Source organism: Mesocricetus auratus, unplaced genomic scaffold (assembly GCF_017639785.1).
Source record: "Mesocricetus auratus isolate SY011 unplaced genomic scaffold, BCM_Maur_2.0 Super-Scaffold_100027, whole genome shotgun sequence".
NCBI classification, from domain to species: domain Eukaryota; kingdom Metazoa; phylum Chordata; class Mammalia; order Rodentia; family Cricetidae; genus Mesocricetus; species Mesocricetus auratus.
This window is the reverse complement of record NW_024429208.1, coordinates 8,437,098-8,463,142: the sequence shown is the minus strand read 5'-3', so window position 1 is coordinate 8,463,142 and position 26,045 is coordinate 8,437,098. Positions and strand designations below refer to the sequence as shown.

General features: G+C 52.2%; 2 protein-coding genes across 3 annotated transcripts in view; both read right to left on the bottom strand.

Annotated features, from left to right (window-relative positions):
- Window positions 1-1,483: 1,483 nt before the first annotated feature.
- Pwp2 (PWP2 small subunit processome component) lies at window positions 1,484-14,803 on the bottom strand. The gene is made up of 21 exons (XM_040732280.1): window positions 14,732-14,803; window positions 13,745-13,857; window positions 12,422-12,516; window positions 12,120-12,219; window positions 11,846-11,989; window positions 11,002-11,137; window positions 10,541-10,776; window positions 9,414-9,557; window positions 9,039-9,109; window positions 8,337-8,473; window positions 7,821-7,969; window positions 7,569-7,716; window positions 7,188-7,338; window positions 6,477-6,657; window positions 5,766-5,913; window positions 5,397-5,505; window positions 4,771-4,836; window positions 3,701-3,919; window positions 3,427-3,577; window positions 3,240-3,314; window positions 1,484-2,018 (listed from the first exon to the last, which is right to left on the bottom strand). Exons 1-21 carry the CDS (start codon window positions 14,747-14,749, stop codon window positions 1,841-1,843), a joined length of 2,769 nt encoding a protein of 922 aa, XP_040588214.1. The 5' UTR covers window positions 14,750-14,803; the 3' UTR covers window positions 1,484-1,840.
- Window positions 14,804-17,078: 2,275 nt separating this feature from the next.
- Window positions 17,079-26,045, bottom strand: part of Trappc10 (trafficking protein particle complex subunit 10) — a 60,087-nt gene continuing 51,120 nt past the window's right edge. For both annotated transcript variants that reach the window (XM_040732049.1, XM_040732050.1), the window contains exons 21-23: window positions 22,520-22,697; window positions 19,386-19,580; window positions 17,079-18,449 (exon numbers count right to left, since the gene is read on the bottom strand). In XM_040732049.1, coding sequence (XP_040587983.1) covers window positions 18,211-18,449; window positions 19,386-19,580; window positions 22,520-22,697 — 612 coding nt within the window. In that variant the 3' untranslated portion in view covers window positions 17,079-18,210. The remainder of the gene's footprint in view (window positions 18,450-19,385; window positions 19,581-22,519; window positions 22,698-26,045) is intronic.

Sequence of the window (26,045 nt, the reverse complement as noted above, 5' to 3'; positions counted from 1 at the left end):
AGTGTGTGCTGGTGGCGGTGCCCTGCCTGACTAGTACTTGAAGGGCACTCACCCCGACTGCCTACTGCAGCTCAATTGTATGAAATCACTAAAAATGCCCATAAACTGATTTTTAAGTGTAGTTTCCCAAATTATGGGTTCACAGCAAGCACTGAGTCCGTTCTCGCGGCACAACCCTAGCTTCTCCTCCAAGCTTCTGCAGATAATGGGATAACGAGGCACCAGCTGTTTCAGAAGAGGCGCTGAGCACCTGCGCTTTCCTTTTGACATTGTTGTTTTGTTTCTGTAGACAGGGTTTCTCTGTGTGACAGCCCTGGCTGTCCTGAACTCGCTCTGTAGACCAGGCTGGCCTCGAACTCACAGAGATCTGCCTGCGTCTGACTAAAGGATTAAAGCCATGGTGGCTGCAGTTGATGGAAGGCTTGCTTAACCAAACAGCTCCCAAAGTTTCACTGCCTTTCCCTTGCCACTGAAAGCTGTCAAAGGCTTCTCTCAGCTCCTGGGGTTGATCCTTAGCATAGCGTTTGGAAATCAGCTGCTGGGTGTTTCTATGTCAAGATGGCAGCCCTTTCACGTTTAGGAGACGCATGATGGAAATAGGCCTGGGGTGTATAGCATATGTAGAAGCCAGGTGGCATAAGGAGCAGGTTTGGTGGTCCAACACTTATTGGGAACCAGGGCACAGGTACTCAATGGAGTGTCAGGCAATTTGCATCTGGATGTCCACAGGGGTGGAGATGAGCATGGCCTGTAAGATACTCCACAGGGTGACTGAGCTGTTTCTGGTACAGTAATTAAACTTGTTAGAGATGGGTGCGGGGGGAGTATGGCTCAGCAGTACTTACCTGTCTCACCCCAAGCCCTGCTCCGTGTTCAGCACCACATACACAGACAAAACTGGCAAGGCTTCATAAAACTGTCTTTACTACTGCAAACGGAAGGCCCTGTCTGGGCAGCCAGGTTCCTGCCCCCCCCCCAGTCCAAGCTACACCCAGGAAACTGTGCGCAGCAGGAAACCTGCTGATACCAGGCTGAGCTCTGGTTTCTCTCCATACTTGTGTTCAAGCCTGAGTGGATTCCAGGTGACCAGGACAGTCAGATCATGGCATACCCTGGGTGTGACAGCAATGGTTCTGAGTGCATCAGGTGTCACACAGATCCATTGCTGTGGCCTGGACAGACACAGAGGCCAATGGGCAGTTTCCAGCATGAGTGACTCTTGGGTCACCTCACTGGGGAACTGACAGGCTGGACTTGGTCAACCGTAATGAACAGGGAGTATCAGGAAAGCACCACAGTGGCATGAAGGGACTGTCCCCTCTCCCACATGACCTGTCCACACGGGCACAGATCTGTACAGGCCTCCCTGGCCAGCTTTGAGCCGTCACATCCACCCTCCTGGGTCAGTCCAGCACACTTTCTGCCTCACTCTGTCTTGCCACAGGCCTGAGCAGGATACATTACAAACATCAGAAACTCAAAGTTGAGAAGTGAAGTCCTCATATTTTTAAAAAAGCTTTCAGAAGTTCGTATTAAAAATATAAATAACTCTGACAGGAAGTTTACAAGTCCACACTTCTAAAACTGCCCACTTCTTAGGAGTCTATGTGCAGGATCTCCCACAACGTCAGCATTCTGGGCCGACGGCATATACGTGCCCACTGTATCCATCCTCATCCTGGACCTGGAAGGCTGGCTTGCTGCCGCATGGCAGCAGGTGCTGTCTCACAGGAGGAGCCCCAGCTGTAGGGTCTTGAGGCCTCTGGTGTCTCTCACTTCCTGGGCTCAGAGGCACTGTGGTTCCATCTCCAATCAGTTATCAGGCTGTGAGGTGGGGGTTCTACACCAGCATCCCCTCTTCTTCCTCGTCATCTGAGGGTCTCCTGAGTAGCTGCAGACTGTCATCATCAGACGCATCTGTGTCCTCTTCTGTGTCTAAAGGTTCCAGGGTGCGCTTTACGCCCCGCTGCTTGGAAACTGCCAGAGCGTATTGGATGTTGTAGCGGTTCCAGTCACAGCTGGGGACACAGGACATCGGGTTAGCACAAACATCCCTCCCTGCCACCACCAGCAGGATTGGATGCAACTATTCCCCCAAATCATCTCCTCCTCTCTCAGCCTGATTCAGTTCCTGCTGCACGCAGTGTAGGGCAGCATCTGGCCTGCTCTCCTTGCTGGCCCTTCCATTATAGCCATTGACAGAGCCAGGGGCTGACTCTCCACAGTCACCGGACTCAGACCTCATCTCCTAGAGCCAGGGTTGAGGGCAGAGCCCAGTAAGAAGGAAGGCTGCACCTTGCACTTGTGGGTGCCATGACCATCTATACAGGGTTGCCTCACGGATCTATACAAAGGCAATGATGCCCATGCCTTGGCAGTAAAACCAGACCAGGAACAAGGCTAGGAGGAGGCAGAGATGCAAGAGTACTCTCTTGCAGAGCCGTGGAGTCAGGGATGCACCGGCCAGGGAAAGGCTAGCTAAGCACCATGCACTTGGCTAAGCATACCACCACACCCTAGCACAACCACCTCCAACACCAGGCAGGAAGAAAGGGCACAAGGAGGAAGGGCTTTCTCTAGATTCAGAAGCAGTAAAAATAATCAGGAAGACTAGGGGGACCACAGGGCACAGGTGGCAGCCTCTCTCAGGGACCCCGTATGGAGAGACTAGTAAACAGGGATATTATAAGCCTGGCCAGGACTTGTGGCAATGGCTCAGACCACCAAAAAGCACCCGGAGGAGGGGGCTAAGGACAGGAAGGATGGACATGGGATCATTCTGGCGAGCACCAAGTACTGTAATTACACTCAGCCATCACCACCACATCAGAGAAACCTGCACACTGATCAGATCCCAGGAATCCAGGATACCTGACAACAAGATGCATGGCTACCTCTTACTGCCCAGATGTGACATGTAAACTCCAGTCAGGCTGCCTGGTCCTGCAACTGTGAAGTGTCCATCCCCAGGGTGAAGGGCTCTCACTACACCTCAGGCATGTCCCCACCTCCACCTGTCCAACTGTGGCAACTTTAATGTCAGACACACCCAGAGGTGATTGTCACACTCATATCCCACTGTGAGTGGCAAATGGACTCAGTTCACCCAGCAGTGAGCAGGACATGCATCTCCTACACCAGGATATTCTGTCCCCAAACTAGACACCATAGGGAGCAAAGCTAACAGAACCAGTCGCATGAGCCCTGCCCTGCCCTGCACCCCAACCCCAATGACATACAGCTTGGAAACGTCATCCAGATGCCGCTGGAGCCCCTTCTGGAGGAACTGGACCACAGGCAGCAACTGCCCCGCCCTGGAAAGAAGATGCTGTCAGTGTGTGTACAGGGAAGCTTCCCTGCGGTCATGACCAAATAGCCAGGTGACTTGAGCCACAGACAAACAGCAAGTGAGAACCCATTCTATACCTGGACTTCAGCCGCTGTCCATGTGACATAAGTAACTTCTGGGTCCATATAAGGTAGAACTCAAGGTGCCTGGACACTTCAAAGGAGGCAGCTAAGAACTCAAGCACCTTCTCTACATACAGCTCAGGAAGGGACGTGCTGACCACGTCAACTGCAAAAAAGAAGAAAAGCCATGCTCAGTGTGCAAAGACGTCGCCAGGAAGAATGGAGCCCTCTGGAGGCCCCCCGCCCCACCCCCTGTATTAGCACAGCAGGGCTGCTGGTCCTGGCTTACTTTCATCCTGTGGCACAGCCTCCAGGACCTCCTGTGCCAGCTTCTTCTCATTGAGCCGGAAGGCCATGAGGATGGCCCGGGTAAACTCCCTCTGCCGCAGTGCCTCACGGATCCGCCCAGGGGTCACACTGGTGTCCAGCTCAAATGGGTCAAAGAGCATCTGGGCATCCAGAGAGAAGATGAGGAGTCCTTCTGTGCTGGTGGCCGCCCAGCAGCGCCCTATGGAACAAGCAGCAGAGGGACTTGCTCGAAACCTGAAAGCCCATTTATGCCCTACTCAGACCAGGTATCTACAGGCTGCTGGCAGATGTCCTCCCAGGGCTGCGGCTGCCCCACCAGAGCAGATGCCCATTTCCTCAGGCTGCTCCAGCAGTCAGCAGGCTTCCCAGAGCAGGGCGGCCCTGCAGCCTTGAAGGCCATAAAGTCTGTGCTCAGTTTCTCAAGCTGCCCACACCCGGGGTGCGTCCACACACTGTGTATAATCAATGGCGGCTCTATCTCAGAAACATCAAAGCTACAAAATTGTGTGACAGGGCAGATGGGACAGATCTGGGCCTCAGGCTATGGTTTATGGACAGTAGATCTACCTCCCACAACGGGAAGTGGGATATGGGGTGATCATCTCTGAATGTGTCCGACAAAGAAGGACAATACACCATACCTCACCCTGTCCCCACCAGCAGTGTGCAGAGCACTGGCTCAGGACCTTGGCCGCCATATCGGAACACACAAACCTAGCAGGCCGCAGGCCACGCAGACCCTCGCACACACTGGGGGATAGAGGCAGGGTGGGAAGGGAAGGCACTATCTATAGCTGAGGTGCTGAGAACCTGTCTCCTAGGAAGGACACCTGGATGGTCAGGATCCCACTATAGCTCAACACGGTGTGGACGGAATTTCACAGCTGTCTGTGTCAAGAACCAGGGTAAACGTGGCCAGTCACTTCCTACTCACAGGACAGCAATGTCCAGAGCCTGCCAGCAGCAGCTCAACACTGCTTCTGCCCCAGGAACAAAGGCCCTGACGCCTATCAGAATTGGCATCTGCCAATGAGGGTTACCCAGGCTCACCAGTGGGAGAGAAGCGCAGAGAAGTTACCCTGATTTCAGGTTTGAAGTGTCTAGAACTCATGTCACCTGGAAAGAAGAACAATTGCACTTACTTGACTGTGTACTGAGGCCAGCCTTCAGGTCCACTGTGCGGCCCAATGGCAGTCACAGGGACTACAAAGAACAGCTCTCCCAGAATTCATGTGGGAAGCAGCCCTTCCAACCACCTGCCAGCAGCCCGAGAACCGTGTCACAAATGCTGTGGCCTCATGGAACTGGACATCAGTGCACAGGTCTGAGGGCATGAGCTCCTGAGGGCATCCGCTGGCCGGCACAGTTCTCCTGGCTCAGGTTTCCGCCCAGCTCAGGTGGGTCTGGCTGGCCCAGGGAAAGCCTCCATAATGGTACTCCAGCCTTCTGACTCACGTTTACTGGGACAGTCTACCTGGGACCTGGGTCACTGCTAGCACGGAGTCTCTGGAGCAAACAGATGGGACCTTCTCCCATATGAAGCATCCCAGGCAATCCAGGCTCCAGCAAAATGTCACAATGCAGAAACAGCCAACTTCTCATTGCAGCCCCATGGAGGGACCGGCAGTGTCGTCGAGAAAGGCGGGTGGTGGGCAGGGAAGGGGACTTCTGCTCACCTTTTCTTACACCCGGCAATGGAACTGCGACCCCGTTCTCCTCCCCAGCATCTTGATCAATGAGTGCCAAATTGCCAAACTCTGTCATCTTTCTTCGGTTCAGAAATTCCTAGAATACAAGTCACCCTCATCTAGCTCTTGCCCATATCACTAACTGTGCCTTAACTGACACATGGCCCCACCCAACCAAGTGGCATCAATCCCAGACACGGGGAAGATGCCAGGCCCTGGGGGTTCAGGCTCTTCTGGGCAGTTGGGCCAGTGTAGCCTTCCTGCTTTGCCACAGCCATGGCCCATGTGCCAACATCTTAGCCCACTCAAGACACATGGAGCCAAAACACCTGCTAAATGGCCCGCACCACTGCCTACCTCCATGGCGTCCAGAGAGAGGTTGCAGGAAAGCTCAAACCTCTTCACCAGGATCTGCTCCCGGACATGATAAAGGCACACGAACTTGGACATGCCTCCTGCCAGAATGTTCTGCCCATCCGCAGAGTAACACAGGGTGGTGAAGGCCCTGAGTGGAAGACAGCTTCTCAGGCACCAAGCACTTTGACATGTGGGCTCAAAAGCCGCCTGGAGCAGGTAGGGACCCCACAGTGATACCCCAGGAGGCAAACAGTTCTCACACTATTGTTGCTCAAGGTTCCCTGGTCATCCTCAGAAAAACAAATACACCTATGACTACCCCCCCCAAACAACACACACCCAGGGGCCCACCCAAGACTGCCCAGAATCTACATGGTGCCAGTGGGTCCAAGCTGGCACGAAAAGCAGCACACATGCTGACTGTCAGCCCTCCTGGGCTCTCTGTGGCCCTCCCACACCAGGCTGGTGGCAATGGCCTGCCTAGTGCAGCACTGTTCTCCTGCACGTGAAACAACCAGCTAATCCACCGCCTCCTTGATGGGCAAGATGTGGACTTGCTTGGCTCTCAGAAGCAGCTGCTTTGCTATAGAGGCTCAGCCTGCCCTCCCCCCCTCCCCCGCCGCTGCCTCATCTAGGGAGTAGGCAGTCTCAGAACAGCAAACAAGCTGGCAAGGGGCCTCTGTGTCCCATTCCAGAAGAGCTGGCACTCACTTGCCCTTGGCTGAATGTTTGGCCGTGATCTTGTCCAGCTCCTTCCTGCCTGTCTTGAGGTCATGCCTGCCCTCGATGGAGCCCATCTGTACAGCATTCTCAGGGTCCCAGAAGGTGATCTGTGAGTTCAGTGTGGCCACAGCCAGCTCTGCACCATCAGGCCGAAAAGACACAGCCAGGGCTAGAGAGAGACTAACATTAGACCCGGGAGACCAGAGAACCACAAGGTGTGAGGATATTCCTTAAGAGCAGCACCAAAGCCGGGCGTTGGTGGCGCACGCCTTTAATCCCAGCACTCAGGAGGCAGAGGCAGGTGGATCTCTATGAGTTCAAGGCCAGCCTGGTCTACAAGAGCTAGTTCCAGTACAGCCTCGAAAGCTACAGAGAAACCCTGTCTCGAAAAACCAAAAAAAAAAAAAAAAAAAAAGAGCACCAAGCCCGGAAGGTAGGACAGTCCGGCTGGGAATAAACCAGCACCACTGGCTACTCAGTGAGGATGCTGAGGGGGCTTGGTGCCAAGACACGTAAGCTTGACAGAGGGCAGCCAGGCTGGAAATGAGTCACAACCAAGATTAGCTTGAAGCAGCAGAGTAACAGCCTCAGGGCCACAGCGTGCTGACCCTGCAGATGACAGTTCCTAAGGCCAGATTTGGGGCAGGAAGCACACAGGTCTCCCAACAGCACAGTCTGCAGTCCCCAGCCACAGCTCACCGTCAGAGGTTAAAGACAAGGTCTCTTTGGTTCTCCAACTGTCAAACATGTCCCACAGGCGCACTGTCTTGTCCCAAGAGGCACTGGCCAGGATGGACTTCATTGGGTTAAAGCAAAGACCACTGATGGGCCCCTCATGGCCAGACAGAACCTACAAGGGACAGAGAATCAGGGGCGGATGTGGGAAGGACTGCAGCACTGATGCAGGCTGTAACGAGGGATCATGGGAAGGCCAGGCCGAACCCTCCATCAGCTGCTGCTGCTTGCTACATGGAGTTGTGTGCCTAGCTCTGCACCCTGAGCCCCAGCCACCTCACGGGCCCATCCCGCCTGCCGCCCAGCACCGTAAGTCCATGGTCCAGGGGACCAGACTGCTCTTACATCAAGAAGCCTGCCTGTCTGCATGGACCACACAAAGATCTCGAAGGAGTCCTGGGCCCCTGCAGAGACGATTTCCCCACTTGAGTCAACAGCCACACAGGAGAACTGCATGGGGCGTGGAGACGTGAAGGTGCGGAAATTCCGGTACCTAAACAAAAATAAGGTCAAGGTAGACTCCAACACTCACCTGCACCTGCTGAATGCTTGTCCACACAGGAAGTGGAGTCCCAGGGCTTGGAGGAGGGAACTCACCTGTGAAGGTCAAAGGCTCTCACAGTTCCATCCAAGGAGGAGGTGACAATGACATGGCCAGTGGCGGTGAACGTGACACCAGTGACCCCGCTGGAGTGCTCCGTAAAAGTGACAAAGCAGAAGCCACTGAGGGTGTTCCACACCTTGACCTACAGTGGGGGCATACGGGAGCCATGGTTACAGCCACGCCAGACCCTGTCCATGTAGCCTCACACAGGCATAGTGGCCACCCCAGGTGATGTCTAGAGAGGCCGCCTGCCCCCCACAGCTCCCATCACCTCTAAGTGGAGACTGAGAGCGCGTGAGGCTGGTGATGGGAGTTCTAGCCTGAGGCAGCCCTGCAAGCGCCTCCCACTTCACACGCTGCGAGCTGGCACGTCACCCTCACAGAGTCAGAAACCGGGACACTTGGACTGTCTCCATTCAAAGTCCACTAAATGGTTAACGCCTTTTAGGGGCCCATGGGGGCTGTGAAACCCCCACCCACAGCTCAGCCCAATGACGCCCGGTGCCCACCTTGCCATCGTCCCCACCAGTGACGATATACTGCCCATCGGGAGAGTAGGCCAGCGACACCATGCTGTTGAAGTGGCCCTGTTGCTTGAGCACATAGGATTCGCTCTGCCATTCCCACACCAGCAGCTGGCCCAGGCCTGTGGGTACAGGAAAGCTGAGGTACTGTCTGGACACCTACTCCTAGCCCCTGCACACAGCACGGGACAGGGATTTCCCAACTACTCGTGCAATGCAGTCATCGGGGTCTGGGCTCACCCTGAACACCCACTAAGAGTGTAGGACTAAGGCAGCCCAGGGCGTGGGGAATGGCCCCGCCATCTGCAGCCTGGCGGGTGGCTGGACTGGAGCAGAGGCCAGGTCCAGGGCTGCTGGGCAGGGATATGAGCACCTGCTGCAGGCCAAGACCGAGGGCCGCTGAAGGACTGACACTCAGGCACGGGCCTGGGCCGCAGATCAACAATCTGCAGCCGTCAGTGGCTCTCCCGCGGCACGCCATCTAGGACTGCTGTGGTTCTGCTCAACAGGCTATGGGAAGCCACTCTTCCCGGGGCGCTGGCTTCTACCACAGAAGGCACAGCGTGGCACTCTGGGGCCTCACAAGGTCCAGCCTGGTTGCACCGCCGGGCTCTACGCCCCAAGACTCGACTTTAGGCCAGCTTTAGGGTGGAAGTTTCCCTTCTACCACAGAGCAGGGAAACCAACCTGAGCAGCCAAAGGCGATCCAGTCCCCAGAGCTGTTGATGGCAACCGAAGCAACCCTCTGGTCGGAGATACTGAGCAGACAAGAGCATGGGGAGGGCAGGGTGAGCAGAGGGGTCATCCTGTCCCCCGCTGCTGGAGCTCAGGTTCCTGCACGGTGGCATGTGCCTGCAGTCACTTGAGGAACCAGCACTTTAACACACACTATGTTCCTGAGGTGAGAACGGGATGGAAAGGCCAAGGACAGAAAATGGACACCCACACCCACACCCGAGACTGGGGCACAGGCTCAAAGGCTGGTGGGAAGCCGTCCTGCACACACACTCACCCTGGGCCTCACCCGGCACGTACACAAGCACCCCAGTGAGCCAGACTCACCTCAGGGAGTGGATGAGGTTGAACTCTGGGAGCTCATGCAGATGGAAGATTCCAGAAGCAAAACCCGTGACCAAGAGATGAACCTTCTTATGATAAGCGGCGGCTGTTAGGTTGTTAAAGTCTCCTTCTTTATTCAAGAAGTACCTGGATTAACAGACAGGGGCACGGGCTCTGTCCCCAAGCTCAGGGTGGGGGTCTGGGCCTCCGCGTCACCCAGAAACCTGGGCTAGAGGCACATGGGGAGCAGGGCGCGCCCTGTGAGGCAGAAGCCCACTGCTTCCTTCCTTCTAGCATGCCTGCCTTCTCTACAGAGTCCCAGCTGCGTGTGAGGGTGACCCTGGAAGCACCACTCCACCAGCGTGAGGGAGGCGGCCTGTTTCCTGAGTCATCTCCACAGGCTCCACCACAGCCTCTTTCGGCAGACTCCTGCCTTCCACACTGGCACCTGGGCATAAGCACCGTGGGGGCTCTCCTCTCCCTCCCTCCCTCCCTCTCTCTCTCTCCCCTTCAGCCCGTCTAGCCCTCGCTGCCACCCGAGCCTCACATGGTAGAGCTGCTCTTTCCCATCCCCATCTCATCTTCCAGCTCAGATGTCAAGATGGTCCTGTCCTTCTCTACCCTGGACAGGGGCTCCCTTCTGGTGCTAGGTGTCTTCAACACAGAGCTGACCGTGGGCACTGTTTCTTTGCCCGCAGCCTCACCACACCGCCACTGTCACCCCACATGGCCATACCAGCCATCCACGCCTCTCAAATGGAAACCTGGAGAGATGTTCCCAGGGCTAAGGCCAGAGCCCAGCACACAGTGAGGGCCAAAAAAAATGAAGAGAACGGTAAAGGCTGGAACAGCCACAACAGGCCAGGCCGTGGTCACCCACATCTATTAACTCTGCTCTCAGGTGACCACGGCCAGTCAGCGTCAGTCTCCTCAGGCCTGCCTCCCCTCCTGTGAGACTATGAGGCCGCAGGTCCTCTCGTCTTTGGGACAGGTCTTACACCTAATACTTAAGGACCTCAGTCCAGGCTCACAGACACAGGGGCTTGTTCTCTGGACCTCGGGCTAGGTCCTCCCCAGTACAGCCCCACGTCAGGTGTATAGACCCGGGATACTCGGCCTTGGAGACCTACTTGGCCAACCGTGAGTACTTCACTTTCCCAGCCTTCTCCTGTTCGGCTGGCATGGTCTTCCCTCGGATGGTGGTTTCTCGGTCTCCCTCCTCCTCATCTTCCTCTTCCTCCTCCTCTTCCTTCTCCCTCTGAAGCAGGTCTGCCCTCCAGCCCCTAGGGGCTTTCAGCTTCAGGCCCTCAGGGGGTGTGTCACATTGCCACACACACAGGGCTCCATCTTGGCTGAGCGAGTACAGCTGCAAGAGAAACACTTGGGCTGGAATCAGGCCACTCATCGGTGCCCAGGCCCTTGTATCCGGTGCCCCCTCTAGTTTGGCTTTAGGATTTCGGCTCCACCAAGGGGCGACCCCAACCTGGGCAGTGGCCGGGGCTGATCCTGAAAGATCCCCAAGCAACCTATAGGCAGCCTCGTGGAGGCTCGGAGTGCCAGGCTAGGAACTTCAGGCAAGGGATGTACGTACATCCAGACTGTTGGACTCAAAAAAGCAGGCCACAATGGCATCCTTGTGTCCACCCAAGGCGTAGTAGATGAGGTTGTCCCAGCGCTCAGCTCCAAACACCCAGGTGGACATGTCTTTGCTTCCAACCACAAAGCATCTGGAACAGAGATACTTGCTCAGAGCCCACACAGTGCTGCTACCCTTGTGGTCATTCATGGTCATAAGCCCCTGCCTCTCTCTGAAGGAACTCTGAGACCACTGATGCCCTGTCAGGGGCTTAAGGGACAACTCAGCCTATGGCTGTGTGTCTTTCTGTGGATGGGAGCTGCTGCCTTCCACCCTAGATGCCAACTGAGACTCCAACTCAAGTGCATTCTATTAATCACAGTCAGACGCACAGATGGACTTGCTGCTGTACAGAGGCAGCATGCTGGGGCAGGGCGCTGACAACCCAGTCTCGGCCCTGGGCTTGCTGGAGGCCTGGCCAGTGTGCAGGAACAAGGGAGGTCCTGTGACCACCACCAACCTCTCCTCAGTACCCAAGACAAGCCAGAAACCCACAGATGCCTTCAGGGTAAGGACAATCAGGCAGGGACCCAGGCCTCAGCAGCAATACAGCTCCCAGACAGCATAGCTGGCATGGGTGTTCTTGACAAACTGCATGGGAACTTATATTTCTAAAGATCTGCATTCTATTAGGAGATTTCCAATGACAAATCAGAGAAGGAAGAATAGCCCAGTCTCGCTGTTGGTGGTAACACCTAACCAGAGGAGGCACATGCACATTGTAAAACACAGCCATGGCTTATAGGAAGGAAACTGCACTCTCCAGGGACAGATGGCCCAAGGTGCCCCCCAGCCTCACTTGGAGTCATCTGTCCAGTCGATGCATGTGGTCTCATCATAGGGCCCGAAATAGGTTTTGTCCAGAACAAAGGCGTTGAATTCCCGTTTCTTTCCAGGGGCATGGTACATCTGAGCAATGTTGCCCTTGGTAACAACAAACTTTCTGCAGAGGAAACAGGGTCACAGGTGATATGAGGGACCAACAACAGCTGGCCCAAGACCAGTGCCCTGTAGCCTGCTCTTTACAGAGCGGCACCCACAGCAACGCCCAGCCAGGAGAGTGACGCCCTCACCTGCCGTCAGGGGAGAAGGAGATGCTGTGCACGGAACCTTTGAAGTGGAAGTGGTGTAGCACCGACCTGCAGACCAAGCTGACTAGCAGAGCCTCGCCCCCTGCAAGAGGCCAGAGTGAGGCTGTGGCCACCTGAGCCCAGATGGAGCACATCTGCCATGAAATGCAGGAAGGTACTGTGCACGGGACATGGGCTGCCTGGACCTGTGTTCTTAAGCTGAGCTTGGCAGTGGTGATACCCTTGTCATACAGCACAAGGGACACAGGACCACCCCAGAGCCTACCCACACCAAGATCGATTACCTTCATCAACGATGATTGCAAGGCGACCATCGGGAGACAGCCCCACACACTTGATGTTGTACTTGGTGGCGAGAGGCAATGTATCTGATCTGTTGCTGAGAAACAGAAACCCCAGTGCACAGCTGGTCTCCTGCACTCAGACAAGGGAGACGGCTATACTAACAGCTGACGCTCCTGCCAGAGGACCCCTTATGCTAGAGTTTATTCCTCGCCCTCCCAGGTAGGACATGGCATTGAACCTCTATGTTCTTAAAGAAATGGGGAAAGGGAGTACACAGAAGGAAAGGAGGCGGGCTCTGACTGGGCTGGGGGTGGGGCACGTCTGTAAGTCAAAACTAGGTCCTAATTTCATTATTTTGTCTGAGTCTTCTTTAACAAACAGGTTCTCAGCCGGGTGGTGGTGGCGCACGCCTTTAATCCCAGCACTCAGGAGGCAGAGGCAGGCAGATCTCTGTGAGTTCGAGACCAGCCTGGTCTACAGAGCGAGTTCCAGGACATGGTCCAAAAAACAATACAGAGAAACCCTGTCTCGAAAAAACAAAAAACAAACAAACAAAACAAACAAACAAACAAACAAAACACAAACAAACAAAAAACAAAAACAGGTTCTCTTTCTCCAAAGTCCCCGAGAAGATGCTATTTAAAGAAACAGCAACATAAAGACCTGACTAGACTCTATAACGCCACCCCTGTCAAAGCAGGTTCCACTGCTGCCCCATCCCCAGAGCTAGCCAACTAACTGATGCAGTTGAACAGAAGAACAGTGGCCTGAACAATTGCCCAGCCTACACAGGGTCAGCCCACAGCCTCTCAGACAATCCAGGGTGGAGCTGAGTCATCCCCAGCCAGCCAGGAAGGGGGCAGCACATTTGCTGGGACTCACAAAGCTAAACTTGACCTCGAGCTGCCAAGCTGCTCATTCTAGACCTGGTCATCTCAGCAGGGAAGCCAGGAACCATCAGGAGCACTGAGCAAGGGTCCAGGCCAGTCTGAACTTGCCAAAGCACTTGGCCTGGGGTCCCCAGAGGCTTCCAGATAGAACGTCCTCACCTTTGAGATAACCCTCCTACCACCACCACCTCCACAGAAGAGTTAATATCTCTTGCTAAGCAATAGCTGAATTGCACAAGACTTTTCCTTTCCCTTTAAGGGTAATGTCAGTATCCTAGACACTAAAATGAAAAATGGGTACCCCAAGAGATATGACCAGTGGCCTCCTAAAGCTAGTAGCCCTGCAAGCCACAAAGAGGAAGACTAAGAGGAGAGCTAGCCTTCATGTACAAGCTATAGTTGTCACTGTTAGCATTGTTTCTCTATACTTACTTCTTGAGGTCAAACACAGTGACTCTATTTCCCACAGGGCTGATGACAGAATTTCCATCGCGTGTGAAATTTAAGTTTCCACACCGATAAACTGTACCCAACAAATTCGAGAACTGTAAAGAAAATGAAGCCGTCTTAACACAAAGAAAACAGTGTCAACTCTCTGAAATGGTGACATCTGGGCAGAGGTGGCAAAGCGCCTGACCCCTAGGCAGGATAGGAACCCAACCTAATTCTCAGGGCCCCAGGGCTCCCGATAAGGGTAAGAAACCCCCCCCCAGGCAAGAGCATCTTCCAGGCACAGAAGGGCGTAAGATTCCCCCTCCAAGAGAAGCTGCATCAGTGAACAGGGCTCCAGGAGGTGCTCGCCACACCAAACAGTGCTGAGGCATCAGCGCCCCGCAGTCTACACATTCAATTATGAAGTGCAAGCATTGCCCTCCAGCAGACACCTGGACCCCGTGTTCTACGTCCAATATGAAACGGCACATAGGCAATCGGGCTGATGTCCAAACACAGCAAAGCCCAGGAGTGCAGCCAGGCAGCTGCTTAGAGGGATTGCCTGGGCTGGAACCTAAGGCAGGGCCTGGGTTGTGGTGGACAGCCATGCAACGATTTAACACCAGGCAGAGCTCGGCTCCTAAGAGGTGTGACGAGCTCGAGGCGTGCTGTCGAGACTGCTCCTAGGGCTGGCGGCCCCGTAGGGAGCTGGTGCGGCTTGAGGTTTGGTACTAAGTGCCTTTCAGTAGCCACTGCTGTATTGTCTGACAGGATGAGTGAGGACAAGGCTGGCTACAGCCCTAGAGACCCACTCTGGAGGGAGCCGGGGCTTCAGTGTGATGGGAAAGGAAAAGGAGCAACAGCTTGCGATGGGGCGACCCGCTAATGCTTCCACAGGCAGCCGAGGTGCCGAGGACCGCGGTCCCTCCCGCGGTCTCCGAGCCTTCACTCTCCCATCCCGCTGCCCCCGCCCAGTTGGCCGCTCACCCGGTAAGCGAACTTCATCCTGCAGCCACACGTGCAATGGCTGTCCTGAGCCACTTCCGGAATCCGAACTACCTCCGGCGCGCAGAACACGCACTTCCGGGCACGGGATCACGACCACAGCGTCCAGAGGCCACGCCCCCTCCTCGCCGCCAGCCGGCACTACGCAGGCGCCGCGCGGCCACGACCATGAGACCACTAGGACCATGGAGAGCTGAGCTAACTAACCTCTGGGTCGCGGTGTGCAGCTGGTAGGAGGTGTGAGAGCGAGCAGATCACCGCACACGCGACTGTGACCCAGTCATCGGAAAAGAACCAAGTTCAAACGGAGTTTCCTCTTAAAAATGTGTATTTTTAGAATGTTAATGCTTACACTTTGAACAATCTTAGTACAGTGGCGTTTCTCTGACATTACAGAATATTGTGAAAATGGAACCGGGCGTTGGTGGTGTACGCCTTTAATCCCAGCACTCGGGAGGCAGAGGCAGGCGGATATCTGTGAGTTCGAGGCCAGCCTGGTCTACAGAGCAAGCTCCAGGACAGGCTCCAAAACAATACAGAGAAACCCTGTCTCGAAAAAACAAAAAAACAAAAACAAACAAACAAACAAAAAACACCCCAGAATATTGTGAAAATGGAACAAACTCCTTCACTGTCAAGGTCAGCCTTCATCTTTCCTAGCCCAGAGAACAGATGCCAGCTATCTTACACAGAAAGGAAGTCTTCATGAGAAATAAAATTTAAAGTCATGTAGGGCTTATTTTAAGAGCATCACTGTTGATGTGCCCAGTCCATTCATAAAAAGTGGTATAACTTTGCATTTTTAGATAAAACCTGGCATGTTTAATCTCATTTTAAAACTTAAGCTTGTTTTAAAACCCGAAGAAAAAACCAAGGTATCTCCTTCTCTTCATAGATTTATTCTTGTCTGAAACTTACAGGCACCCACTCCATGCTGCACAAAGGGGCTTTAGGCAGGAAACCTTAAAATACAATTCCCACATTGCAAATTTTTTTTTTTTTTTCGAGACAGGGTTTCTCTGTGGCTTTGGAGGCTGTCCTGGAACTCACTTTGTAGACCAGGCTGGCCTTGAACTCACAGAGATCCACCTGCCTCTGCCTCCCGAGTGCTGGGATTAAAGGCGTGCGCCACCAACGCCCGGCCCCACATTGCAATTTTAAGTTATTCTTCCAATCACAGGAGACCCCAGGCAATTCACAATTATAGCTGACTTTCTTTCCTGCTTGTAGCTACACACCGTACCAGTGTCTGTAAACACTGGTGGGCTTGCTTCCGGCTTCCCAACGTCTAACACCTGTGATATCTTCACCAAATTAGCCTACCTTACACATACCCTTACAACAGAATTCAGTGACAGTCTCCTAGCTCCTCTACAAATAGAAGAAACAAGGATGACTTTGGGTGACATCTCCCATGCTGAAAACAAACACACATGTAGTTTCTGGGTAGCTAGAGGGCAGGGGAAAGATCCCTTGACAGACTTGATTTCATCCTACTTCGGACTGACAGAGCTGCCACCAACGCTTTAGATTTCCCATTGTTTTATTCTAAATCTATGCAACTGAAAATCTTGGGAGACCTCAGAAATGTGAGACTCAAGGAGTGGTAAACTCGGGGTTAGACACCACTGTCTAGAGGTGAGCAGTCCACCCACCACACGTGGAGCAGGGAGGCTGACAGTGAATGCCAGGCAGAAGCTTTCCTGGGTCTCAGAGACCTCCTCACTCATGGACTTGACATCTGCAGGCAACTGTCAAGTTCTCAGGAAACACATCTCAGAGGACTGTAAACAGTAAGTATGAAGTTCCACGCTGCGTAACTTGCTTGCCCACATTTATTAAACTGCACATAAAATAAATTTCAATAAGCCGGGCGTTGGTGGCGCACGCCTGTAATCCCAGCACTTGGGAGGCAGAGGCAGGCAGATCTCTGTGAGTTCGAGGCCAGCCTGGTCTACAGAGCGAGTTCCAGGACAGCCTCCAAAACAATACAGAGAAACCCTGTCTCGAAAAACCAAAAATAAATAAATAAATTTCACTAAATGTTTTCCTTATGCATCCTTCCAATGCCTGCAAATGAGAGAGATGGGGCTGGGGGACAGTTAACACCATCCTTTATTTACTGACTGAGAAAGGAAATACACCAAACACTGAAAATGTTGGCTTGGTTCTCCTGGTTTCTGCCTGTGCTCCCGATTCCCCATGCCCACACTTGGTCCCAGGGGGACAGCCACTGCTGAAGAAGGCTCCTTCCTCTTCAAGCTCTGCACCTCGGGTTCCACACATGTAAGCCAGAGCACTCTACCTCATAGGTACAAAAATGCATCACTTCAGAGGAATGAAAATGTTTAATACATACAGCATGTATTTACAGGCTATGACTTCAACACCAGTAAAAACAAACACACATTTATTTTGTCCTTGATTTTTGGTGCAACTTATACACAAACATTACATCAGTTAGTCTGTACTCTTAAAAATAATAAATCAACAATATGTACAATCAAATTTACAACCAAAAGTAAATGAACCCGTTGGTGCGGTATGACTGCAACCCAGTGGACCAGCAGAGGCTCCTCCAGGCCCTGAGTCCTTCTTTATGACTGACGAGAGCACAAGAGAGACCTCTCTCATCTTCACTCCAGATGGAGCATCTTCAGTTCCAAGACTTAAGGTGCAAAAGATGTCGACTATACAGCTACAATACATGAGCAGACTTTAAAGTGAGAGGAAACATTTAACCCCCACGTCCAACAGTTATAATAAATATAGATTTAATTCCAAGTGCATATGATATTCAATCAACATTAGGAGAATCAGGGATCCAGAATGTTTAGCCTAAGCCATCTCCACATCACACTTGCCTGTGTTCTGGTCGTCTCTCTCCAGTACCTTTCACGTGGCTTCTACAGATGGACCTTGTGATCTGCCGGGCATCCCAAGGCACAGAAGGGGTTATGTTCCCTCCCTCCCCAGCCCCTGGCCCCAAACGGTGTTACTATAAAACCATAACTAGGGAATCTGGAGTGTAGGACAGTGTTTCATCCCTCAGGAGGCCCACAGGTCGCCCAGGGGCTGGGCTGTGTGAGCAGAAGGGCACACAGTGCCATTAGAAGCCTGCAGAGTCTGCTGAAGGTCCACCTGAAAGAAACGGAAGCGGATGGGGAGCCACCCAGAGAATGGAGGAGACCAGTCTTGTGGGGAGGGAATAATGAGTTGGGGATACCAGCACGGGGACAGGGACAGGGATGAAAAAATGAAAATGAATCCTGTGTCACAGACAACATGAGGTGACTCTCTACTCCACTGAGTAGCTGAAAGACACTGTTCTCTGCTGTGTCTGTAGCTAGGCAGGTCTGCCAAAGTCTGGTTAGAGCTAGTGTGTTACCACAGACCACAATCCAGTCACAATCCCTAAAGTGCACTCACGGCCACTGTGGCTTCACTGGCCCATGGCATTGTCAGGTAACACTGACTTCTAGGACGTGGTCATCTTGACTGGGAATGACCAGGATCTGCATGCCAGTGCTGGAGTTGAAGACCTGGCCAGCAGGCAGTGCCTGGAGGCGGGGCATGGGCAAGCCTTTGTGCTCGCTGCTGGAAACTGAGTGTGTGCTGCCTCGACTCCTAACGCTGCTGCAGTCCAGCTGGTCATCTAGGTGCTTGTCCACTGACAGGCTGTCATTTTCTATCCAGCTATCTGTGGAAGACACAGGAAGTCAGACCAAGCCACTGTAGCATGAGCCTGGGAAACGGGAGCCAACCTGGGTTGCTGTGTGGATACAGGAGTCACCTGAGTGTCACATCGTTACACTGTGGTATTGAAACCTAGTGCAACAGACTGGGGTGTGGGTATTATTTTCTACTAGCCATGGAAATACGTTTTAACTTTTCAGCCTCCCACATGAAGCTACAGCTATTTAAATACAGAACTCATCATTAACTCACAAGGACTCTGCCTACAGCTTTCACACTACTGTTCAGTAGGAACCACACTTCAGGTTCCGACTATGAACTGGCAGTGTGGTTTTGTCCCCCTGCGATGCTAGTGGCAGAAACTACAGTCCCCAGTCAGCCCCCCACCTCACGGCAGGGGAAACATCAGGCTAGCACTAAGAACACTGTGTAGCCCACCATTTGGGGGTTCTGTGCTTTGCTTTAAATCCCATCTCATCTACATCTGTACTTTTTATTTCTATCCATCCATCCATCCATCCATCCATCCATCCATCCATCCATCCACCCACCCACCCACCCACCCACCCACCCACCCACCCACCCACGTTCTTCAAGACAGAGTTTCTCTGTGTAACCCTGGCTGTTCTGAAACTCATTTTGTAGACCAAGCTGGCCTCAAACTCACAGAGATCTGCCAAGTGCTGGGATTAAAGGCGTGGGTGACCACACCTGGCTACATCTGTACTTTTAAACAAGCTCTGTTCGAACGGTTCTGCACAGTGGGGGGAGCGGGGGAGGCTATGCTCAGAGGCTCAGTGGATCTGGGCAGTCAGTGAGCTGACTTGAATGGGTTATCAGTACGTGACTTACTTAGGTATAGACGTGAGGGGAGGGGAGGGGAGGGGAGGGGAGAGGAGACCAGGGGAGGGGAGCATCTGTCCTTCTGTAAACTCCTTACCGGCATCCAGTTGAGAGGCATGAGCAGAGTGATGGGGAAGGTACTTAAACAGTCGGACATCAGGCAACGGGAGGTAACCAGCAAACAGAGGCATCACTTCCATATGGACTCTGTGAGTGGCCTGGGCAGCCACGGGCATGGAGATGACACCACAGCTCTTCCCGCATACAGCCCAGTTGCTGCTGTTATCCACAACTGAAATGAGGAGGACACAGCATTTGTATAGACAGCAAAGTGATACCCACCCTTTTCTAATCCTCAGTCACGGTCTCACCAGAGGACACACATGTCTCATCGAAGTCCTCCTCACAGTGAACATGTGCGCCAATAATCAAGACACAACACTGTTTTAGTTCAACGCTCAGATCTACTTTAGACTGGGTCACATCAGATACAGACAGAAAGTCACCCTTTCTATCAGATAAGTGAAGCATTAAACCAGGCTGTTTGGAGGCGGGAGGCAGTTCTGTCTGTGAGTAGTTGCACCAAGACCAATGATCTGTGCTGTGCTTTGGATCTCAGACTTCCAAAGGCTCCCATGTTGAAGGCTTGGTCCTCAGCTGGTGGTGCTACTGCAGGATCCCATCACAAGGGTGCCAACTTCGTCAGTGGGTCCAGTGACGAGCTCATGCAAATGGCTGCTAGGAGGTGGGGCCTGGCTGGAGGAAGGTCACTGGAGAGGGGCCTTTGAAGGGCATATCTTGTCCACAGATCTGTTTTCTTCTCGGCTTCCCCTATGCCATGAAGTGAGCCGACTCCATCATAGTCCCCAACCACCATGTTTCTGCCTTGCCTCAGCTCTACAGCAATGGAGCCAGCTGGCAGTGACCAGAGCCCTCTGAAACCTCAATGAAAATCTGTCCTTCAGGGTTTCACAGGCATCTGTCATAGTGATAGAAAGCTGGCCAGCACTGCCTGGATCCTGCCCCTGCCCAGTCCGTCCAGCCTCTGGGTATGACCATTCATGGAGAGAGAATAACGTTGTCCACCATCAGATGCTTCCCAAGGATGCAGGAGATGGTACACACTGCACCATTGAGGCACATCCTGGACACAGCAGGGACTCAGTATGTGGCAGTTGTTATCAGCACATTTTTTGTTGTTGTTTGGAAACATGGTCTGGCTGGTCTGGAACTCACTGTGGGGACCAGGCTAACCTCAAACTCACAGAATATGCCTGGCTCTGGCTCTGGCTCTGAAATGTTGGGATTAAAGGTATGTGCCACCATGCCCAGCTGATCAACATGATTGCCTCTTAACGCCACCCCCCCAACTGATCTAGGGTGATCCTAACCCCTAGCCTGAGGTCAAGACAACAAGTGAAGCCAGCCTGGGGCCAGGATGTTGAGCAAGAAAAGACCCTTCCCACAAGAAGCAGACAAGCAGCAAGGAGGTCACATAAGTGACTTGAAGGCCAGGGCAGCAGAGGCAGGTGGGGTGGCCATGAGGTCAGCCGGTGCTGCAGAGCAGGCAGGGAGGCAGGCCTCAGAGTAGGGCTGCAGTGTTCCCTGATCTCCAAGCGAGCTCCTGGCTGCTGCCTCCATGCCACACTCATGCTGGTCCTGATGAAGGCACAGGCCACATTCACCATCATATTCCTCACATTTCTTCTCCAGCATGCATGGACTTGCCGGGAATTGACAACTGGACTTAAGAATTCCCTCCACAAAGCAGTCAGCCACCAACTGCTCAGTTCATCCCCCAAAGAAGCTTTCTTCTTCCTCCTCCTCCTCCTGCTCCTCTTTCCCTGTGTGTGTGTGTGTGAGTGTGTGAGTGTGTGAGTGTGTGAGTGAGTGTGAGTGAGTGTGAGTGTGTGTGAGTGTGTGAGTGTGTGAGTGTGTGTGTGTGTGTGTGAGTGTGTGAGTGGGTGTGAGTGAGTGTGAGAGTGTGTGTGAGTGTGTGTGAGTGTGTGTGTGAGTGTGTGAGTGGGTGTGAGTGAGTGTGAGTGTGTGTGAGTGTGTGAGTGTGTGAGTGTGTGAGTGTGTGTGTGTGTGTGTGTGTGTGTGTGTGTTAGATGGAACGCATGTGGACATCAGAGAACACGCTGCAGGAGTCGGTTCTCTCCTTCCGCCATGTGAGTCTCGGCTGCTTAGGCTTGGTGGCAAACACCTTGACTCACTGAGCTAGAAGCATTGTGATGTGTCTGGACAGCCACAGAGGTCACATAAGATGGGAACTTGCACTGGTACCGCATGGCCACCAGACTGCAGCCTTCAAAGGCCTTACCACCTTCAAAGGGACTTGGGCCAGGCATCTCTTTTGGTTTAATTCCACAGAATCACAGACACTGGTTGCCTGCCCTCACCCTGACCCTTGCCAACCTCTGATCTATTCCCCTTCCTGTAATGCTGTCACTTGAGACTGTCCCTGTCTGAATGTGTGACCTCTTCAGAAGAGGGGTAAAGGTGCCCAGCCAAAACCCCATTGTAGCCACAGTCCACTGTTTTTCCCCATCAGTCAGTAGCTGAGCTACTTCAGCCTGGTGCTGCAAGCTTTTCACACTCTCAGCTGTAGGAGGGCAGCCGGGAGCAGAAGTGTGGAAAAGCAGAAGTGTGGAAAGGGTTCCCCACTGTGTGCTGAACTGGGATGTCTCCACAACAGCTTAGTACATGAGATACTGACGGGCTAACTGTGGGAATCAGTGCTAGTATCCAGCAGATATTTTCTTGAAAAAGAACTGCATGAGGCTGCCATGCTATGTCAAAGAAAACAGCTTAGAGCAAGGCATGGTGGTTCATACTTGTCAATCCCAGAACTTCAGAGGCCAGGGCAAGAGAACTTCCTCAATCACGTTTAGAGTGATTCTGAGAACTGCAGGGCTTGGGAAGAGTAAGAGAGGACAGTGTGTGGTCGGGGCTTCAGCTGTTGGGAGCATGCTGACACAACTTTAGGGCACTGCTGGAACTGTGAACCCTACACGGAAGGGCAGATGTATCCGTGGTCCTGACTCCCCAAACTGCTGCACAGTGCTTGCTAGAATGTACTGTAATAACAGCTGTGTTCAGTGAGCCCAGGACTGTGCTGTCTCATCAATCTACCAGACAGATGCTGTGATTCTAGAACACTCTACTAGGACACTGCACATCACTGAAAGCCATGGAGCATCACACAATCAGAAAGAGCTTCAGGCCTACCTTCGTACATAAGCTTGGTGGAAAAATATTCCTCAGACTCCACGAGGGCTTCATCCTTGTCCACATCCAGGAGGTCAGCGAGCCGTGTGATAGATACCTCCAAGGAGCAGAGCGAGCCTGTCCTACAGTACTCAGCCCCCGAAGCAGGGAGGATCTCAGCTCTCACATTGTACAGTGTCTGGAAAGAAGGGACAGAGAAGATAAGGCACGGCTTACTCAAGGGGCCAGAGGAAAGGCTGCTGAGGGCCAGGGCAGAGGTGCCCACTCACTTTTCAGCACAAGGAAGGTCACTGCCTACTACACGGACAAAGAGCAACAGTGGCAACTAGTACTTACAGACACAACCCCAACCCCATGGCCTTATCCTCTGATTCTTTTCTTTTTACATGTATTATTGTTGCTGAGAGGACAATGTGATTGTGAACATGCCATGATATATGTGAGGAAATCAGAAGGCAGCCCTGTGGAGTTGGTTCTCTCCTTCCGACTTTCCATAGCTTCTAGGGATCAAATTCAAGTTGTCAGGCTTTTGCCAGTAGCACCTTTCCCTACGCCATCTCAGCAGCCTCTTGGGTACCCTTTAAATTGCAGGCATTTTCTAACATGAGAGCAAGGGCAGTGGAGTAGTCCTCCATGAGTCTCTCTCATATTAAGGATATTAGTATTTGCTTCCTCTGTTTGATCTAACTCCATCAAGGTTTCTAAGTTTGCCTAAGATATTCTGAAGCAAATTCCAGACAATGTGCCATTTCACCTCTTATGTTAACACTGAATATTAATTTAAAAAATAGATGTTTTCTTGTCAAAACACATTACCAAAACTAGTAAAATTACCACAACACTCTGGGTACCATCGAATTCAGTCTATAACTGCTTTTTCCTAAGGGGTTATTCTCAATGGCTTTTCATACAAACAAGTATTTTATCACCACCCAGATCAAACCAAGATTCCCAACCTGCCTGCGGCTGGTGGCCCAGGTGAGAGGCGTACACTACACACGGGCAGTTGCAGCTCAGATGCCAGGCAATCTTCACCAAGTATGTGTGGAGCAATACAGCATATCTCAATAGAAAACAATGCATTGCCATTCAAAGGAGGCATCTGAGATCGAGAATCGTGTTCTTCTAAAGATTCATGGAAAGATGACAACTTATCTGGGGATTCATGAATCCAAATCAGTTCTCAGACAGCGTTGGTAGTGACTTTCTTATCAAACACTCAATTAAGTCTGTTCAGAGAAAGGCAAATGTCCACCAATCTGATGGACTGGTCTACTAATGCTTTTCCATTATGGGGCACAAGGAGCTGACACATGTATATATGAGAACACATACCCAGCCCTCTAATTGGGGTGAGGTGGGGGACAAGGGTGCTGCAGAATGCTGAGTAGCCCATTCACACAGGCCAACTTTGGGGTGTTCAACAGAAACACAAAGTTGCCCATTCACACATCCTTCACCAAGCATTAGTGGGACACACTAGGTGCATTTATTTTGAGCCTAGCAAAAGACACATGTTGGGTGATGTCATTCTGTAAAAATGTGTCTGATTGGTTTGAATAAAGCACTGTTGGCCAATAGGGAAGCAAGATAGGTGGGACTAGGAGTCGAGGAGGATTCTGGGAAAGAGAGGCAGAGGAAGACAACAATGTAGCCCGCCATAGGGATAAGAAGTCCGGATGCTTTTCCCGGTAAGAGAAATACTTAGATTAACAATTAAGGGTTCAGAGCTAGCCAGTAAGAAACAAGCAAATGGCCAACAGCTTCATAATTAATATAGCGTCCTGTGTGTTATTTGGGGACTGCAATTGTGGCAGGGCCCAGGCAGATGGCGGGAAGGCTACACTCTACAGACACATTTCCTAAGGGTTCAAAGGTGCCATTGATGATGGCAGGGGAGTTAATCTCAAGTTATCTTCTCCACTGATTTCTGGAGAAAAGCCAATGGCTGCAGGAAAAGCTTTCTGGAGGAACACCAATGGCTGCAGGAAAAGCTTTCTGGAGAAAAGCCAATGACTGTAGGAAAAGCTTTCTCGGAAAAGCCAATGACTGCAGGAAAAGCTTGCCCCAAGAGGCTTCAGTATTAGTGCCTCTCACTGGACTGCTGACACTGCCAGTCTGTGACCAGAACCCACTTTTTTCAGGAAGAAACTACCAGTCACAGCCAGTGATGTCAAACCATTCTGTGACACAGTCTTTTCAACAAGCAACATAGGGACAACTGGTGAGTCACAGAACAGAGTGGCACACATAAAATGTAAACACAAGCACCAAAACTATCAAGCCCTTTGCAACCTTTCTGATCTTGACTTTGGTGATCGATTCTGAAGTCTGGAACCAGAGATTCAGTGATGAAGGGAGAGAAGTTAGATTGCATCAAAGGAAAACGTCTGTGCTTCCGTGGGTATCATCAAGAGTAAAAAGCTAACTACAGAAGGGAACATGCTTACAAGCTATACACTATAAGGGACAGACACCCAATCAAGAACTTCCAATCTAATAACAAAAAGCCACACCACTCCATGTAAGATCTCTCCAGATGACCTGTAACTACAAAGCCACATACCACCTGGCCTCTTGGAAATTCCCCCTCCCAAGACCGTGACACACACTCTACAACCACTTTATGACTAAGGAACCAGCAGCTGCGGTGCTGTGAGTGTGTAGACCCTGGACTCCTGGAGACTACTGGAGTCCAACAGCTTCTCAGAAGCCTACCCAGAGCCACGCTGTGACACAACTCTACCAGTCATGTGTCCGAGAAGAACTCAGAAGTACATTTCCCTAGCATCATCAGCAACAGGACATTATCAACATGGACGATTCTGGTCACTGATAATGGATGGACATGTGGTCCACCTGCAGTGAAACAGCATACAGCTAAAGGAATAAAGTCCTGACACGTGCTTCCAAATGGACGAGCCTTGAGCACACTGCTAAATAAAGGATGCTAAGCCGCATGTCACATGATATCGTGGTGGGAAACTCTAAGAAAGTGTGGATTCACAGACAGACCTGCCTGTAGCTTACAGACTCACCTGGGTAAGGAGGAAATGAAGAGTAGCCATGGATAGGTAGAGGTTTTTTTGGGACACAAAGTGCTCCCCAAACAAGGTGTGAAAAAGTCACATAGCTGAGTATAAGGACATGTTGAAACATACACCTTAAAAAGGTGAGCACTGTCGCACAGGGACACCTCAACAGCTTTCCACACAAGGGTCCTGATTCTTGGTCTCAAGAAGACATTTCACAAAGGCCTGTGACTACAACTGATCCAGAGGACCTGTTCCCAGCTTGCACGACCCCTGCAGGTGAGCGAGGCTCTGCTCACTGGGTAGGAGAGGAAGGCAGACGACACAGTGTGACACAGGCCACATGGACAGTGACTACACCAGACCTCCTCCACAGCAGTGATTCCTGACTGCCCATCTTCACATATCACAGCCACACGTGGGCACTACGTGAAAACACGTCAACACTGGTTACATTTAACTCTATGGCTAGCATACAGAGTTGAAAACATGGA